The sequence below is a fragment of the Fundulus heteroclitus genome, unplaced genomic scaffold (assembly GCF_011125445.2).
Source record: "Fundulus heteroclitus isolate FHET01 unplaced genomic scaffold, MU-UCD_Fhet_4.1 scaffold_106, whole genome shotgun sequence".
Lineage (NCBI taxonomy): Eukaryota > Metazoa > Chordata > Actinopteri > Cyprinodontiformes > Fundulidae > Fundulus > Fundulus heteroclitus.
The window spans coordinates 392,483-411,250 of NW_023396519.1; the positions used below are offsets into that span (position 1 = coordinate 392,483).

Sequence of the window (18,768 nt, forward strand, 5' to 3'; positions counted from 1 at the left end):
GGGGAGTCCATCCACATTCTTCTTGGTGTCAGTCATAGAAAGTTAGTATGTGGCTGGTGCTTGGTTGGTTGGCTGGCGCTTTTTTTTTTTTAAAGCATGAAACAAGGCTTGGTCAAATAGTTGACTAAAGACCAGAGGCTCGCTGAGCGATGGAAAACAGCGCAGATAAAAATCTCTGGTTCTCTGGAGCTGTAGCGAAACCACGGGGAGGTCTGAGAGGACATGAACATTTTGGACCCTTTGACCTGCAATCAGCGTTAAGCGTGTCTTTGAAATGACCTGCTTCTGTGTTTTGTAGCCTCGGGTTACATCGCCAGACTGAAGGCACAGGCTCTGTACATACCAGCAACCGCATGATACCATGTCATGAAGTCCTTTAAGGAATGAAACCGCATCAAGTCCAGCTTCTACACAAGGACCACGACTCCGAGCTCATCTCATGATCCATCACGAGCTCCTCTGCACATCTTTTTAATTCCTATGCCTCGTTCTAAGGAATCTTATCCGAGCGCACGTCAAAAACGCCAACTAACATAAACTCACAGCTGCTTCTGCTGAATTGCTATTTAGAATAAATATTTTTGTTTATTAAACCTGCAGCGTATCTGCTGTGATCGCTGTTTTTTTTAATGCATTGAAACAAAACCAAGTCTGTGCAGAGATGCATCACAAACGGGGGAAGATTTGCCAGTAAAGAAATCGTCTTTTTTTTCATTTTCCTGAATTGCTTTCACTAGTTCCTCATGTTGCAGGTCTTAAAAGCCGCAGGGCGCCCGTGGATCGGCGGCGGTGGTGGTGGTGTGTGTGTGTGGTGGGGGGGAGTCGCCCGGGGAGTGCTTGTTGTGTGCCTTCCTGGGTTGAAACCAGTCCATTCGAACCGGCCCGTCTCTATCGGTTTATTGTTCAGCTCTGGCCGTGGCTCTCCAGTGATATCACAGCATTCCAGGGGAGAAGATAAACGAGTAGTGTTAGGACAGATGAGCAGCGTTGTGGATTGGGCCGATAGTGGTGGGCAGAGCGGCTCGGTGTCGAGAAGCGCAGCTAAAACGCGGTTTGGAAACCCTTTGAGACTTCCCTAAACCCTTAGTCAATATTTGTGCCCCTTTTTTGCAGTTTAAAGCCTTTAAGTGCCTTGAGATGACATATTTCATGATTTTGCGCTATATAAATAAAATTGAATTGTATTAAGTCATTGCAGTACTTTTAACAGGGCCCTAAAATAAGAATAAAGCCTTTTCCACCTTTTGTTTTGCTTATAGGGAACCAACGGTGGTCATGAGTCGTTTCTGGGTGTTTCCAAATCCGATTTTCGTTCAGATGACTCCAGCTATTGATTGAACAGCTTTATGTTGTCTGCCGTCTTTCCGCTTCTTTTTTAAATTTGCTCCCAGTTCGAAACCGGCGCTTGTGTTGACGTCCTGAACACGGAGCTCCGTGTTGGAAAGTCTACAGTAAAGCTAGATGCATTAGTGAAGTGCATCATACATCATTTATGCTGTGTGTCTACTCGGGGGACACGCGCTTACTTCTGACTATTTTACAGCTAGACTGAACTGAGGGCTTATTTTTTTTTTTTTAGAAATAAAAATGCTGATTGTTTAGACTCTTGCTTTGTTGCTGGTGAGATGGATACACTTCACACATAATCCTCTCATACACACCCTGCCCTGTTCAACATGCCATCTTGAACATATTTAGACTTGGATGTTTTTTATTAGGTTATTGCTTTCAGCGCTGTTACATCTGCCGGGGTTTTCTGGTCTTTTCTGGTCTTTGCTTTTATGTTTGACTCCAACCTGCTAATGGGGACTAGAGATGGAAATTAGCCGCACGGCCATAGTCCTCCTGTGTTTACACGTGATGTTTTGTCCTATTTAATGGGGAAAAATTACCTCATTGTGTTCGTATCCTGATACGCAGCTCAACTGCCTTGTGGTTTTTTTTTTTTTTTTTTTTCTGAGGTGCGTCATTAAAAAAGAACGGCATAAGGAATGAAATCTATGGCCTACCCATTGCAGGCTTCATCTCCTCACGATGACTTTTCAACCTTCTTGCTTTTATAAATCTGAACAAGTTAACTCAACTGGAGAGATATTTTCTCAAATATCCTATTCTTTGCAGGACGTTACTAAGTTCAAACATTTTTCTGTCTTCCTAAAGTCATGTCTTCACACGTCAGCCGTAGTCCAGGAACAGAAAATGTTTTTGTTTTTTTTCCCCACTGTCATACATTTGGTGAAAATGCAATGTTGAAATAGCTTTAGTTTAACAAGAATCTTGTGTTTATTTACCTTCCAAATCGTCACTGTTTATGTTTTACACAACCAAAGATATTTCCAAGCAGCCGAAATGTTTTTTTTTTTTTTTATGACAAGAGAGGGCAAAGTGTAGTAGCTTTTAATTCAATCAGCTGCTGGGAAGTGTGCAGCAACAGGTAGGGGAGGGGGAGCACTACATTATCCTCTGTGCCATCCAGCTGCAGAAAGCTTTGGCCATTCCGGCTCTCGCTCTCGGCTCTCATCCAAAGCACTTTAAACCCAATCAGTGGCAGTGTGAGAAATTGAAACTGTAACTTTTTATAAAAAAATAAATAAATCCTGATACCGATCACCCTCCACGCCTGACCACAGCGACAAAACGCCAGTCTCAGAGCGGGAAAAAGCCGTTTGCCATGCATGCCCTAACGTCTCCTGATACGGCTTCTCCCTTTCTTTCCCGCTCAGCCTGATGGAGAAACGTGAGGAGTCTGGCTTTGACGCAACGCCGCTTCAGTGCGCTAAGCTGCAGAAATGTGTTTCTTCTCCGCAGGGCGTCGACATGCTGCAGTAGTTGAACTACGGATTGCCGGAGTTCACGATGGGCGCGTCGTTGCCCCATCAATCTCGCAACGAGAATGTCGGCGCAGATACCAACAACACCTCCAAAGACTACTGCTACTCGGCTCGGATCCGCAGTACGGTCCTCCAAGGATTACCCTTTGGTGGCGTGCCCACTGTCCTCGCCCTCGACTTTATGTGCTTTCTGGTGAGTGTTCATCTCCTCCGTCTGCGTAGCCCAAAACAATCGGCGCCGAGTTCAAAAACCCGCTCTGCTGACGACGTCCAAGTTCTTGTACTTTTTTCCTTTACTGACCTAAAATACTTCTAGGAACGTGTTTTGGAGCGAGGAGCTGTTATGCAACTTTTGTCTTTGTCCTCGGTGGTGTAAATGAAGGCGGTGCAGGCGCTAACACGGGCTGTTTGTCGTGTGCCTGCAGATGCTGCTGGTCGTGTTTTCCGTGCTGAGGAAACGAGCATGGGACTACGGGCGCCTCGCCCTGGTGACCGACGCCGACAGGTAATAAAACGTGCCGACAGCGCGGGAATGGCTTGTTTGGAAGAATGGGAAATGTTAAATCACATTCCAACTAGGGCTGGGCGATATGGATTAAAAAATAAATCTCCGATTTTATCATACCAAATCCGATTAATCGATTTTTTTTTCCTCCTTTTTGTTTCATAAAAAGAAATAAAAGAAATTATTTTAAAACCTTGCTTTTTATGTCAAGCATTTCGTCAAGGAGTTGACCTGAATTCAAAGTGCAACTAAAAACAAGCTGTGAAACATGCCTGTAAAACAAGATGGCAGACGTGCCATTATAAACAATGAAAATATAACAAAACATTTACACATTGAGCTAAGAACAGGCTTCACTGCACTTGTGAACTTCAAACTAAGTTAAAAAAAAAGTAAATAAGTAAATGAAGTACCTCGTATTATGGTAAAAAAAAGTTTCCACTTAACAATATTTTGACAATAATTTTGCCTAAACATATATTCAGCATCACATGCTGTTCTCTTCATGGAAACCCAATGAGTGTATTGGCAAAATAAAATCCAGATTTTCCAAAAATGAAATCTTAAAGAATTGTAAATTCGAATTAATCGATTAAATCAATTTATCACCCAGCCCTAATTCCAACATTCAGAGGTTATTTTGAAAGCAGAATTTCTCTACTGTATTATTCATTTTCAATAAGGAAAACGCAGATGTGTATTATTGGGTTTTGTTTTTGTTTTTTATTGTCTTTAAGGACATTTTTTTATCCATTTCTCCACATTGTACTTTTTCCTTTAAATGTAAAGTTGTCACAACTTTGATGTATAGTTTGCTTCACTGGTTTGCTCCATACAGGATTCACTGTTCTGGTCTACTGCAATGTTAACATTGACATTTGATCTCATCAGCAGAAGTCTTTTAAAAGAAACATGGATAGCATCGCATACAGATTACCACCTTCTTTGACACTTTATATATTTATGTGTGAATAAATTGCATTTTTTTTTACCTAAACAAACGGATATAAACCACAAAGCTATGAGAAACGTAAACTTTAAGGAAGCTTAAAAAATAATGCCTTTATATTAATCCCAAACTGTATGTTTGGATGTCTTTGATCCCTTTTTTTTATTTTCTGTGTCACTCAAATCAATCTACCTTATTATAAAGTATGTTTTCCAGGAATAATGTTCCCAAACATTGACATGGCTACAATGCAGTAACAAAGCAAGGCAGTATTATGTTTCAGCCTCAGGGCCATGCTTTCAGCTTGCATTTACTCATTGATTTGGTTCTCCTGGTATAAGTCCCAGGCACATTTATTGGCACCATTGGTAAAATTGGCTAAAAGCCCCAAAATAAAAACAATCAAGCTGGAAATTTGAGAAGAAATCCAGCTTGTAATTTGAGTTCACTTATTCTATGAAGAGGGGGGAAATGATTGCGCTTAACCCAAAGTTGGCCAATTATTTGTGTCCCTGTTGTCAATAGTTAAAAACCCCTTTCCCAGCAGCACTTAATGGGACATTTCACAAGGTTGGAGCAAACAGAGAGAACGATCTTTGACCAGCCTTCTGCACACAATCTCTCTAGATTGTCCAGAGTCTAGGTCCTCTGTCGTGGAGTCTTCTCATTTCTATCCTGATTTGGATCATCATCCTGTAACAGGACCCATTAATGACACGTTTTCAGTTATCTGGCAAACGGCAGAAATGTTTGTTTTTTTTTCCCCTCAAAATCATCCGGTACACTGCTATGATATTTTTGCCTGAAACGATATCCAGAAAGGCACTGATGATATGATTAAATTGTTTTGCACTAACTCGGAACACATAATCTGTAATTTACATTTAGTCCTCCCGCTACACATCTGACCATTAAGCAGGCTTGACGTTCTCATGTTTTTTTGTAGCGACAGGTTCTGGTTCCATTGTGTGAAAAGAAATTCAATATCAGGAGAAAGTTACAAGTTTAAAAACTCATGAACTCATTTGGACCAAAGTAGTAAAAATACTGATAGACAGGAAACTGGTGTTTTTTTTTTTTTTTTTTAAACCTGTGCATGTGTCTCTTTCAATCCAACGATGATTTGTTGCTTTTTATTTTTTATTTTTTTTAGCGGTTTCTTTATTCTACAGGTGGAGCAGTAATGCGGCTTGGGGTTGGCTGATGTGGTTAACCACAGTTAATACAAGATTTAATCATGTTGGCAAAACATTTTCACACGGGGCAAGGTTGATTTAGCTAGCTCTTCTCCCTTAATAAATCAAATCATTATTTAAGTCCTTTTTTTTTGCATTTTACTCAAGTTATCTTTGTCGGATTATTGAAATCCGTTTAATCTGAAACATGCAAGATAAAAAAAATCAACAACTTTGTGACGCTTCAAATACTTTTGTATATGAACGTGTTGTCCTCCAACAGACTGAATCTGTATTTGCCACTGCCTGTTGTCGTTGTAAGTTTTTTTTTTTTTTTTCTTCTAACAGAAGCAGGCAAAATAAGGGGAGCCAGAAAAAAAAAAGTGTCAGCAGTTTGTACTTTTGTAGCAACAGTCAACTCTGCCACAAGTTTGTGTATTAACAGAACTTGGTCAAGATTAGTTTAAATTAACTTTTTCTTATATTCCATTGGTTTCTGTAATCAACATATTTACTACTAGGTACTAGGTTCAAATGATCACAGTTGAGGACACATTGGGAGAGTTTTAGACTTAAATCCCAGACCTTGAGTCGGCCCAAAGCTTTGAAGGGCTCTTCTACCTCACAGGGAGGGGAAAAGGGCTGACCGAGTTGAAAGAAGGCAGAGAGTCCTTGACACAGTGCTCCATTACCTACATTGCCCAGCTGGGATTGTGTTGCGTCACGGCCTCACTGTTTTTCCAGCTGCGTCTGAGCAGAGAACGGGGTTGTAGCGCGGAGGGAGGATGTGAGGAGGCGGCAGCATGAGACGCTTTTATAACAGACAGGATATGGACTTTGTAGTGGATTCACATAATCGTTAAAAACATGGTGTAACCCCCCGTAAAATAAACGTTTGCTGAGTCACAGAACACGATTCAGTTTTACCAGATCGAACAGATTTTTTTTATAAACTTTCTTTACCACCCCTTCTATTTTTGTCCACCGGTGCTTTTAAGTCAGCTTAATGCTCTTTGTTTTGCTTTTTCTATTGTTTTTTTTTTTTTTTGTCATCAGATTGAGGGATCAGCGGTATAGCCGTCTGGATGATCAGGAATAGTATGTTTACTCGCTGCCTTTTATTTCTCTCTCTCTCTCTTTTTCCAAACACTAACTGTCCGTGTTGCTCAGGCTGCTGTGTTTTTTTTAATTTTTTTATGTTGTTGTCTTGATGATTTAATAATTTTTCTTCCTCTGCTCCATTTCTCAGTACGAAACCGCTGGCCGCTCTTTGTCCATGTCGCCGTTGTACTATTGCTGTCGGGTGTCCCTGTTCTGTCACTCTCCTAATCAGATCTGTGTGTGTTAATCTGTGTATTGACCTCCTTTTTATGAAGCTTGAAGTTCTCCTGTGTGAGCGCGCTGCATGAGCCACACAGTCCGGACACCGGTGGGGAGAGGTAATGCTTCCCCCCCCCCGACGCGCGGTTTAACGTAGACGGGCGCCGCCCCGAACGTGGCGCTTGTGCGGCGCATTTAGGCTAGCAGACCTTAGATGACTTATTTCTCCTTTCAGGAATGTGGGAGAGGAGGCCTCCGGCTCTCTCCTCGTTCCCCTTAGAGCCGTGAATGATCTCACTCTTGAACGTAGAGTTGGTCTGTTTCCAGCAGAGTCACGCTGCTCTTCGCGTTCTCCAGCTGCTTTAGTATCGTACTCTTTCTGTTTGCCTCCCAGGTGGCCGCTGTCAAACCTATAAATATTAAATGATAACATCTTATTGATTTATAATCAAGAGCACCGATGGCTATGCTGGAAAAAAAAAAAACATTCTGTTAGAGATGCACCAATCAGAATATTATGGCTAATCTCCTGTTTTTGTGAAGCTTTGACTGCCTGTACCAATTTGATCCAGTTCTGATTTTTGAACATTAAAAAAAACTGTCAAAGAGGCAGCTGTAAGGAAAGCAATATTTCTGTTGGCCTTCCTGCAACGAGCGCTCAGTAATTATTTATTTTAGGAGTAGTTGTCACGCTGCAGGTGTGAGAGACCAGTCGCTCTAACACAGTTTTGCTAGTTTTTAAAATAGTGAAACCCGTGAAACTGTCTTCATGCATTCAGGTTTTCTCAGGGCTGGGACTGACGTCACACCTGAGCTGCTAATGATTTAATTACAAGTTGGAAAGGGTGAGATTTGCTGATTTGTTTTAATGACAACCACTGTTAGCTATACAAGTTGACAACATATTATTACTCACTATTTTATGAGTTCAACTACGAAAGGAAAATATTTACAAGTAGACATTTTACTCAACTATGTGTGCCACTGGTTTAAAGAGATAAAAAAAAAAAAATATCGGAAGTGCTTGGTTTTTACTTTGCACAAAGCTACATTAACTACATTCTGGAGACGCAAATCCATTTTTGATGTTGGCCTTTGTATTGCTTAGCGAGCGCAGACTTTCCCAGAAAGAACTGCAACATAATTAAGAGGCTTTTTTTTTTTACGGCTAGGAACCTGAAACATCCTACCGAGTATAAAGAGATCACGGCAATGCCGTTTTAATTGTTTAGAAGGAAGGGTTAGCATAGCAAAAAACAGCCGCCCTCCATGTTAATTCCCTAGAAAACTTTTCTTAACTCAAAACACAACTTAACTTTCAAAAGACTGCCAGCGTTTCCAAATGCAGCATGTCCCATGAAAGGCGGTAGATAAAAAGCTCAAGAAGATAAAACGGCAACTTTGCTGTAATATTTGCAGCCTTCCTGTTACCTGCTGAATGACATGTCAAGACAGAACATCTGGTCTGTTATTGAGCTCTTACATCTCTAAATTTGAGTCTTAATCGCTCAGTACCATCATCTACACTGAAGAGTGTTGTCATGATGGCTTCCTAAAACTTAACATGGTGCGTTTTTTTTAGTTTCCAAACAGCCGTCTGCAGGCCGGAGCCAATAAAGCTGCAAATTGTCTAATTCCAGCCATCAGCTGATTTCTTGTTGCATCTCTGAAATCTTCCTCTGCAGCCGTAACTCATTAAGTCCTTCTGTGAGTGTTGTCCTTTGATTTTTTTTTACTCTGCAATGCTTTCTTTATTCCTGACAGCAATAACAAAGTAGGCTCTTATCTTCTTCCGTTGCATGAAATGGGGCTACAGAGATTGCTCTCACGGCTCACGCCGCGGTACAATCTCTTCCGTGGGTTTCAGGGCATGCTTCTCTCTACTGTTTTATCTTTTTCAGGGCTGTAGGTAAACCCTCTGTTCTGTGACATAGAGCAGTATCAGCCCAGTCCGTGTCACGCAGGTCATGCTTTTTATGCAACAACATGCATATCTCCCGTGTGTCTGTCGACAGTGTGTCCTCCGCTGTGCCGTCGGAAACGAACGAACGCTATGCACGCCTGGCGTCGGTCTCGAGCTCGGTGGACATAGACCAGAGGGACACCGTGAGTAACATGCACTCGCTACAGGAGGAAATGTGGGTGCAACTTAATAAATATTAGAATACAACCAAGGAGTTGATTTATTTCAGTAAAATTAAACAAAGGGATTTTTCCAAGCCTTTATTTCTGTTTAATCTGATGATTTTATAAGTATGACTTATGATCTATAAATAATAAAGTTATATTATGGCCTACACAATCATGGGGACGAGTGCTGGCTAGATGGCTAGACGCCTAGCCTCGTGAGACCATCCTGATCTCGCGAGCTTTCAAGGTTTCACTCGCAGATCAGTCTGGCTACTCTCCGTTAAAGAAAATTTGGAGCCGTTCACCAAACGAACGTCCAATCAGCGTTGGCTTTGAGGCGGGTTGAGGTGTGACGCAACGAGAAGCGCGACAGTTCAGTCTAAAGAACGTGGCGGCTTCAGCCGATGAAACTAGCGTTAGCGTGGCTATCGAGCAAGTTTTATCGGAATTACAGAGTATTTCTTTGCTGAGCTAACGAGCCTTTACCTGCAGCAGCAAGAGTAGCTTGTCTTGTGGTTGTGTTTTCGTCGTCGCTGTTAGTACGTCATATGCTTCGTTGATCTGATTGGTTTATTTGGCCCGTCTATCACCAACATAGGTCAATCAGCTAACCAGTATTTTCGCCCCTTCCCAAAATTACTTCAACGGAAGGTTTCCAGATGGATATGCGGAGCAAATCCATCTGGCGGAGTCAGGTTAGCAGACACCCTCCATAAGGAGAAAACGCCTCAAAAGGCCACTGCCAAAGAAGCTGGCTATTCAAAACGGCATGTGCGTCATATTAGAGGAAAGCTGGGTGGGAGGGAAAAGGAGTTAAAAAAAAAAAAAGGAGAACTACAGCTTTGAGAGGACCGTGAAGCCAGAACCACTGGGGAGTGGAGGAGTTTTACACGGTGTGAACTACTGGTAGTCACACAGAGACGTATTTAGAGTCCAAAGTCTTCTTTTAAAATGAAAGCACATTTTGCATTTAGTTTAGAAATCAAGGTGTCTGGAAGAGGAGTGGATCGGCACAGAATCTGAGCAGCTTGAGTTGCTGTGAGGATTTTCCAGTCAGTGAATTCGGTTTTCCAGCAGACCTTCAAACCTTCAAACATTGCTAATGGTGCTACCATTACCGGCTCCCGGCTTTAATGACCCTCGTATCACTGCGCTCGATTGGCCAGCAAATTGTTGTCGAGTTTTGTCAAGACGAAGACGAGAGGCATTAAAACCGACAACGCAGACGAGTTAACGGCTGCTACTAAAGCAACCTGTACAGTACATTACTTAAACAAATGAGCTTCTCGGTTATATGCTAATTTACTGAGTTGCGCCTGTAAGGTTTGTTCAAACGGAACATTTTGTCTTTACGTGCGAAGACTGGTTCCTCTCTTGTGTTTCAGGGCTTTTGCAACTGGCTCACTGCCGTCTTCCGCATCAAGTGAGTCCGCCTCCTCGCTGATTGTCGTGACAAAGCCGCTTGCACCTCTGGGCAAACGCCTGTTCTTCCTAATCCGAGCGGGCCTAACGTGTGTGTTTGTCTGGTTTCCTCTCTGAAGGGAAGACGAAATAAGGGAGAAGTGCGGCGAAGATGCGGTGCATTACTTGTCCTTTCAGCGGCACATCATTGGCCTGCTGGTTGTGGTGGGCGTGCTCTCTGTGGGCATAATCCTGCCCGTCAACTTCTCAGGGAACCTTTTAGGTGAGCTGGCCCAATGTTGCTGGAATTTCATTTCATTTTTTTCATTTCATCATTTTGTTATCCTTCAAGTAAAAGTGGTACCCACGGTCTTTTAAATGTGTACTGTAAATAATGAAATATTTGATGTCAGTGTTGCATTTTGCACCTGTTAACTTTAATACTTTAAGCGTTCCACATTTCATTTCTCTCTTGTGACGGCGGTGATCTGCAGCCGCTTTTCATGCCACTTCATGTTGTTGCTTCCTCGTTGCTGACGGCTTTCAGTGTCTCTGTTATGTTGTGATAAAAAGTCTTAAGCAGTGTTGTATAGTAACAAAGTATAAATACTTCACTACTGTACTTAAGTATATTTTGGAGTACTTTATACTTTCCTCGAGTATAATTTTTTTTTGATAACTTTCACTTTTACTTCACTATATTTTCGAACTTAATTGCATACTTTTACTCCAATACATTTTCTATGTTTGGTTTAGTTACTCGTTACTACAAAAACAAAAAAAAAAAGAGAGAGAGAGAGAGAGAGAGAGAATTTGTATAGCACTGACCTTACTTGAAGAAGGAAAACTGAAAGCTTACAAAAAGGTTGTATTTTCTGTCTAAACTTGGTCTAAATGTCTCCTGCACTTGGTTGTTTATATTATTTTAAGTGAATTTGACCTTCAAAGTTTACCAAAATGTAAAAAATGTCATTCAAACTGCATTTGCTTTGTTTTACTTTTTACTTATACTTTTCAATACATTTCTTGAGTACATCTATTTTTACATTAATTTTCATACACTAAGTACAAGACATTTCAGATACTTTAAGACTTTAACTCAAGTAACATTTCAGTCAGCTACTTGGACTTTTACCAAAGTCATATTTTGGAGAGGTACCTATACTTTTACTTGACTCTGAGATTTCAGTACTTTATACCGCACTGGTCTTAAGTGATGATAAATCAGTTTTTTCACTATTTAAGCTGCTTATAAACCACACGTCTGGCTTTAAGGAAATTAAATATAACACTTAAAAGCTATAATGAGGAATAAATTTGAGCTTTGACCTGCACATATGTTGTTGGATTTGGTCGGCTCTTATAAAGACCTTATCTTTCTTCTTTTTCCCCTCCGACAGAAAACAAACCATATGATTTTGGGCGAACCACTATAGGAAATCTAAACTCAGAGTAAGTCCTGCTTATACTGTCCCTTTACTGAAACAGTATTTCGTGGCTTTGGTTAGAGTCTTTATTATGCTAGTGTTTTATTTCTACAGGGATCCACTACTATGGCTGCACACTACCTTTGCATTACTCTACCTGTTACTAACCGTGTACAGCATGAGGCGGCACACCTCAAAGATGCGCTACAAGGAGGATGATTTGGTATGGACTCTTACATTTGGACTCTCTCTTTACATAATAGCTTATTATGTGTCGTTGGTAATCACCTGTTTTCTGTTGTTTTTCCTCTTCCATGAAGGTGAAACGCACTTTATTTGTTAACGGCATATCAAAGTATGCTGAAGAGAAGGAGCTAAAGCAACACTTTGAGTAAGTTTTAGTTTTTCAGATGCCATGAAATCTCTTCACATGCTGTCCCATTACCACCACAAGCCTGGGTGTATTACGCGCAGCACAACTGTGACGTGGAAGGAAATTTATGCGTTACTTTTTGAAAAAATATGAAAGTATTGCATTGAATTTCCTCCGTTTTCTTAACAAAATAACCTCTTCTCCAGTCAAACTGGATTGAGATCCTTTTTAGATATCTTTCTGCATATTCTTCGATGTCACATTGTGGGATATACGCCACTCTTAATTAGTGTTGCTCCGATGCCATTTTTTGGCTCCGATACCTGGATGTGCAGTATTGGCCGATACCGATACCATCTGTTTGAAATCGATGTGTGTATATATGAAGAACTGCATACTACTGAGGGTAGTATAACTTTTTATTGCCTACCTGGAATTGGTGACAATAGTTGAATAATCTTTTGGCTCTCAAAGGCCAAAATAGTGCAACGTTTGTGAAATTCTAACATGTATAATAGTAGTATAACAGTAAGACAGTAAAATTACATTAATAATTGAATAATCTCTTTTAAACCCTGAGTTTTGGCTCTCAAATGCCAAAATAGTGCAACTTTCATGAACTTATATAACATGTATTATAGTAGTCGGGAGAGAGAAGGCTGCGTTCAAGTGACATACAAACATCAAAATGGTATCGGTGCCCTATTTGTTGGTACTCACCGATACCGATACCACCATTTTAGTGCTGGATCGGAGCCCCATCCAATACTGGTATCGGTATCGGTGCAACACTACTCTTGATTGGGTGGTCATTGGGGCGTCTGCAGATTCTCATCTAGATTTAGCTTTTACTTTGACTAGACCATTGAAACCTACGAACACACTATGATCTAAATATTTAATTTTGGCTCTGGCTAAATGACACTAAAGTTGCTCTGCTAGACGGTGAACCTCTCCCCAGTCCAGCTTCAAACTGGTTATTTATTCCAGGTTTGCCTTATTTAACTCTCCATCCATAAACTTGGACAAGCTACTCTGTCCCTGTTGAAGAAAAGCATCCCTGCAGCATGTTGCTGTCACCACCATGGTTCATCATGAGGGTTGTCTGTGTGGAGGAAACCCAACACTGCACATCACAAAGTGTTTTGTACATAAGCTAAAGAGTACTTTCTACATGTTTGCCGGATTCCCTAGATGGCTTGTGGCAAACTTCAAACAGGCCTTCTTATTGCTTTCTTTCAACAATGGCCGTCTTTTTGCTGCTCGTCCATGGAGGACAGTGCCCGTATTCACAAGGAATCCTAAGACTAAAAGTAGCTCTTAGTGACGTCATTTTAGTAACAATAAGCTCCTGAAGTGGAAAAAAAAAAAAAGTTGGGAGTAGTAAGGAAACTAAGAGTGTCCAAAACAGGAAATATGGCGGGAACAAAGAGAGCTGTTTGGCTGATCTATCGCTTAACAGTGGAGGATATGATACAATTATTAATATGTAGATAAGAGAAACTTTATCATCCCCATAGAGGGAAATTAATTACTTTCAGTGGCCAGACGGGCTTTAGTGCGACTCTAGTACACTGCAAAAAGGGAACTAGAATTAAGTGAAATTTTCTTGAAATCAGTGTATTTTTCCTTGATTGAAGCAGGTAAATGAGACTATCTGCCAATGGAATAAGATTTTTGCACTTAGAATAGGAACAATTCATTTCCATCATCTTATTTCAAGTGCAGGATATCTAATTATCTTATTTTAGGGGTAACAATACTCATTCCATTGGCAAATAGTCTTATTTAGCTCCTCGAATCAAAGAAAAATATACTCATTTCAAGACGTTTTTACTTACTTTTAGTTCCCTTTTTTGCAGTGTAACATCATTTTACAGATGATAAATAAATAATTAGGAAAAACGGTGAGTAATCCATGAATAAAAAGTGGAGAAAGGTACAAATGTTCAAAAACAATCATTTATGGTCTTCTAAAACGCCGCATCCATGTGGACGCACAGCCTAAACGACAAAATACCTGGGACTCTGAGAACCCCTGTGGATACGGACACAGATCTTTGGGACGCAGTTGTCCTGTCAACAGATCCACTTCCCTGAGTTGTGGATCTGTGCTGTTTCTCCTCAGTGAATCCGGGCTTTTTACCTCCTTCTGTGGTTAATGATCCCCTTTCTCACCCTGGCAGTAGGCGGATGGGGCACGTCTCTGTAGATTGGTAGTTGTCCCACACCCTTTCCTTGTTCCTCTCAAAACTTGAACCTTTGTTTTAAAACCTAAGACGGCTTTAAACTCCTTTACTCCTTCCACCCTGACCTGTCTGCTGTGTCCCTTAGTCTTCATGATGCTGTTGGCCCTCTAACAAACCTGCGAGGCCTTCGCAGAACGGCTGGGTTCATACCGAGCTTTAGCTGCTTGTTCAGGCGACTTCAAAAGGCAATTAATTGCGCTGGATTTAATTTAGGGGAGTTATTGTAAAGGAGGTAGAAAACATCTTATCCAAGTAAAAACTCTGAGGTTTGTGGTTTTGACCTGACAAAATGTGGGAAAGTTTAAGAGCCATTATTCATAACGCCCCTTGGAAATGTTCCAGTCATGTTATGACTGGTTGATGTGGAAGCAGCAGGAAGACGGTCCTATTAAGATGCACGAGAGCCATGCCTTCTCTTGTTAACGCCGCCGTGTCGTCCTGGTCTCTGTGTCTGGCAGCAGACACTGCCAATCGTCCATGATAGAAATCAGATGAGTAGAATTAGGCAAGTCATGTGTCAAGTTGGTCCAAAGAGGTCGTTGTTCCTTTCCTACAGTACTGATGATCATAAAAATTGAGAATGCTTTTAGAAGATGAAGGAAAAATAACTCGTGAAAGTTATTAATAGATGCGTTGGATAGATTTATTTAAATTTGGATGTGTTTCAATTATAAACTGTCTCCCTCTCTGCCTCTTTTTCTTAGGCAAGCATATGAAAACTGCGTTGTGCTGGAAGCTCGCATCTGTTACGATGTCGCGAAACTGATGTCCCTCCACACAGAAAGGTATCGGATAACTAACTGCAGCGTTTTGTGTTTTTTTTTTAGGAGTTTCTAGAAGCAGTTTCTCACATATTGCCTGACAGAACAGAAATAGCTCTTCCTCTATCTGACATAGCTGATGTGTTTGCTTTTTTTTTTTTTCTATTCAGGCAGAAGGCAGAGCGCAGCAAGAAATTCTTCCTTGACCTGCAGGCCAAGGATCAAGATAAAACCATGATCAACCCAAAGCCTTGTGGACACCTCTGCTGTTGTATCATTAAAGGCTGTGAAGAGGTTAGAAAGGCCTCTTCTACTGAAGATTAAAATGGCAAATTTGCAGTTTTTTAAACATAGATACACTGCTTTAAAAAGATGAAAGTAGCATTTCTAGAATTTTGATCTGGGGTCTCATTTATAAAGCTGATATCACTCAAAACATCAGAAGGTGCGGTCCCTCACGCAACCGGGATAAATGTGAATCATCTAAGCTCTATTATTCTCACAATAAATTAAAACGGGGTCCAAGCAGCACATTCATTCCTAACAAAACAAGGTTTTAGATACATAAAAGTCCCCTGAACCGTGGCTCTCATCTGCAGCGAGGAGCCAATTCTCTCATATTGCTATAATCCTGCTCAACTCAGGATTCTGCTATGCTAATTATAATAATTATAATTATTCTTTTCATAATAGTTTGTTGGAAACAAAATAAGAGCAGGCTCTGTGCGCGGTGGCCGACTTTTACGCAACATCCAGACTTGTCTTAAAGGTTTAAAGTACTCCACAAAGTGTGTGTGTGGGGGACAGACTTCCTAATGGAAGTATGGGAGGCATAGTCACTACACCACAACGATCAGCGTTGAGCTGTAATCAAGCTGAATGCAGCAGCCAGGCAGCGCCGTTTGAATCCGATAGACCTTGTAGAACAAAACGGGTACGAGGAGCTAGCTCTAGGGCTGAACAATTAATCGCATTTTCAATATAATCGTGATTTAAAATAACGCAATTTCCAAATCGCAGAGGTCTGCAATTTTTGGTTATGTAACAATTAGGGAATTAGACGCGTCCATTAGGTGTTGGTAAAATGTTTAAAGTGGGTTTGCCACATGGAAGGGAAGACAGTTGCAGCAGTGAGATAATCTAACTTTATTACTTGTTTTAGAGTTTATATAATCATATATAGCATTAAGTTCTGGTCAATCAGTTTAATACATAGACTTGCTTGTTGGTTGCACTTTATGTTCAACAAGGATTGATGTCCAAATCAACTAAAAGCTGTTCTCTTGAATAATATTCTGATCAATAGAAACATTAAAAGTTCATATTTAAAATAGTCCTTGTTTACAAACGTCTTTATTTAGAGGCCATTTTTGTTGCTTGTGGTTAATGCAGAGAAAAGTCAAAATTGCAATTTTGGTTGAAATATATTGTAGGCAGAACGCAATCATTTCTGCTATGAGTTTAGATGCTGTGGGTCTTTTTGCAATTAATCCACATGGCGATGAAACAAATTGATTTGTTGTTTGTATATATTTTGAAACACATGATAAATTAAACTGGAAAAAAAATCACATTAAATCACAATATTAAGAAAAAAAAATCGCAATTAGATTAGTTTACAAAATCGTTCAGCCCTAGCGAGCTCTTTACGTCCTCCCGTAAAGAGCTCGCTCTATCATTGTCAGGCATACATACAAGCACTGAAAACCATTTTAAGTTGCTGCAATGACACTTCAGAAAATTGTACTAACCTGCCACATTGGTTTTTCAGTTCAGGCGACTTTGGATTAAGCCCTCTGTGGGTTAATAATGTTCATTTTCATTAAATGATGTAGCATCTTTATGCTCCAAACACATTACTCACTCCATGTCGGTATGAATATCCAGTTTGGTTTGTTTTTCAATTGGGCTCTGATGTGTTGTCAAATGTTGCGTTTTTGTTTATATGTATTTGTTTTTTGCCACATTTTAAGCTTTCTGAAAGAAATATTTTTACACTGAATTTCAACATTTTATTCCTTTGTATTTTGATTTATTATGCCTTACAAAATGAAAAGAAATGGAATATTACAAAAAATATTTTAGATGCAGAAATTCTGGCCTACTGAAAAGTATGGTATTTTTATTGAACAGTACATGCACTCAATACACTTTGTTAATCTGCCCCAGACTCTTGAGTGGAGTTTGCTTAACTATCCACTCAAGGACACAATTAACTTTTTCTACTACACTTCTTCCTTTCACTAAATTTTCCAATTAATATGTGTGCATACGTGGCTTTAATCGGCCATCTTTACCCTCCTTGAGGAGGATGTCAGTGACTGTCACTATATCAGCAACCGTTTCATGTTCATAAAATAACATTTATTTACATATTTCTTATTGCTTTTATGTAATATTTAAATTTTTTCAGGAAATTCATTTTGGGATTTTATTATCCGTAAGCTATAATAAGTAAAATACATCACTAAATCTTTTTAAAATATACAATTTCACTTTTTTGAGTTGAATTGATATTTATAAACTTTACTCTTTGATGATATTCTAATTTACTCTGCTGGTCCTCTATTTTTCTTCTTACAGGAAGAAGCTGTGAGGTATTACACCAAGCTGGAGGCACAATTAAAAGATGAATACCGAAAAGAGAAAGAGAAAATTAACAAGAAGCCTTTAGGAATGGCCTTTGTCACTTTCCATAATGAAGGCATAACAGCCACGTAAGTTGATTTAAACGCGGTTATATGAGAGACGAGACACGTGTGCCATTCTGCTTCTGAACTGCTGAAAAACCTGTCGTTTTGCTCTTTACCCCCTCACCCTCCAAATCGATGGATATTCGTCTGTCAGGATTTTAAAGGACTTTAACGCGTGTAAGTGCCAAGGCTGCCACTGCCGTCGCAACATACAAAGTTCTCCGTTCAGCTCCAGGCTGCACACGGAAAACTGGACCGTCACGTACGCCCCGCATCCACAAAACGTCTACTGGTGAGAACACACTCTGAAAACAATAGTCAGATTAGTCCAGATAACAAGGAGTTATTTGCTTTTACTCTTAATATCACATTAAGACTTTACTGGATAAACTCTTTTTTTTTTTACCCATGATAACCCAGGTTGTTTCTTTAAATACAATATTAGGTTTCTGGCCAGCTGCATCCACCACTACAGGCTAACCCTGTGTGTTAGTTAACCGCTGTGTCATCCCTTTCTACACAGGGAGCATCTGTCAGTGGGAGGATTCGCATGGTGGGCTCGCTGCTTCATCATCAACTGCATCCTCTTCCTCCTTCTTTTCTTTTTGACCACCCCAGCCATCATCATCACCACCATGGACAAGTTTAATGTCACCAAACCAGTGGAGTACTTAAATGTAAGTAATCCAGAGCTGATCTGTTAGGATATGCAAGTCTGGAAAGGAAAATCATTTGATTGTATTATTTCCCAAGTCTGGAGAAGTTGGAAAAAATAACAATGGAGCTTGGAAAAAAGCTCGAGTTTCCACAGTTTTTATCTTTATCCATTATCTATCCAGGCTTAAAGAGGCGTTTACATTGATGTAGTTGGAAGTAGTAGAGCTGGACAATATAGATAAAAAGCACATCCATGAAAATTAAATCATATTGATCGATATCGATAATTATCAACAA

The 18,768-nt window shown here is 40.2% G+C and overlaps 2 protein-coding genes across 3 annotated transcripts in view; both read left to right on the top strand.

Moving 5' to 3' along the window:
• zgc:153431 (CSC1-like protein 2) overlaps nt 1–2,829 on the top strand; it is an 18,573-nt gene extending 15,744 nt beyond the window's left edge. Inside the window, exon 10 of the mRNA XM_036128665.1 lies at nt 2,809–2,829. Coding sequence (XP_035984558.1) covers nt 2,809–2,829 — 21 coding nt within the window. The remainder of the gene's footprint in view (nt 1–2,808) is intronic.
• tmem63ba (transmembrane protein 63Ba) overlaps nt 2,551–18,768 on the top strand; it is a 32,015-nt gene continuing 15,797 nt past the window's right edge. The window contains exons 1-14 of one of the 2 annotated variants that reach the window (XM_036128670.1): nt 2,551–3,024; nt 3,257–3,336; nt 6,517–6,558; nt 8,796–8,886; nt 10,296–10,333; nt 10,452–10,594; nt 11,712–11,763; nt 11,853–11,961; nt 12,059–12,129; nt 15,065–15,145; nt 15,292–15,415; nt 17,705–17,838; nt 17,969–18,106; nt 18,338–18,491. In XM_036128670.1, the coding sequence (XP_035984563.1) occupies nt 2,857–3,024; nt 3,257–3,336; nt 6,517–6,558; nt 8,796–8,886; nt 10,296–10,333; nt 10,452–10,594; nt 11,712–11,763; nt 11,853–11,961; nt 12,059–12,129; nt 15,065–15,145; nt 15,292–15,415; nt 17,705–17,838; nt 17,969–18,106; nt 18,338–18,491 (1,425 nt within the window). In that variant the 5' untranslated portion in view covers nt 2,551–2,856. The remainder of the gene's footprint in view (nt 3,025–3,256; nt 3,337–6,516; nt 6,559–8,795; nt 8,887–10,295; nt 10,334–10,451; nt 10,595–11,711; nt 11,764–11,852; nt 11,962–12,058; nt 12,130–15,064; nt 15,146–15,291; nt 15,416–17,704; nt 17,839–17,968; nt 18,107–18,337; nt 18,492–18,768) is intronic. The other variant, XM_036128671.1, reaches the window with a different exon arrangement.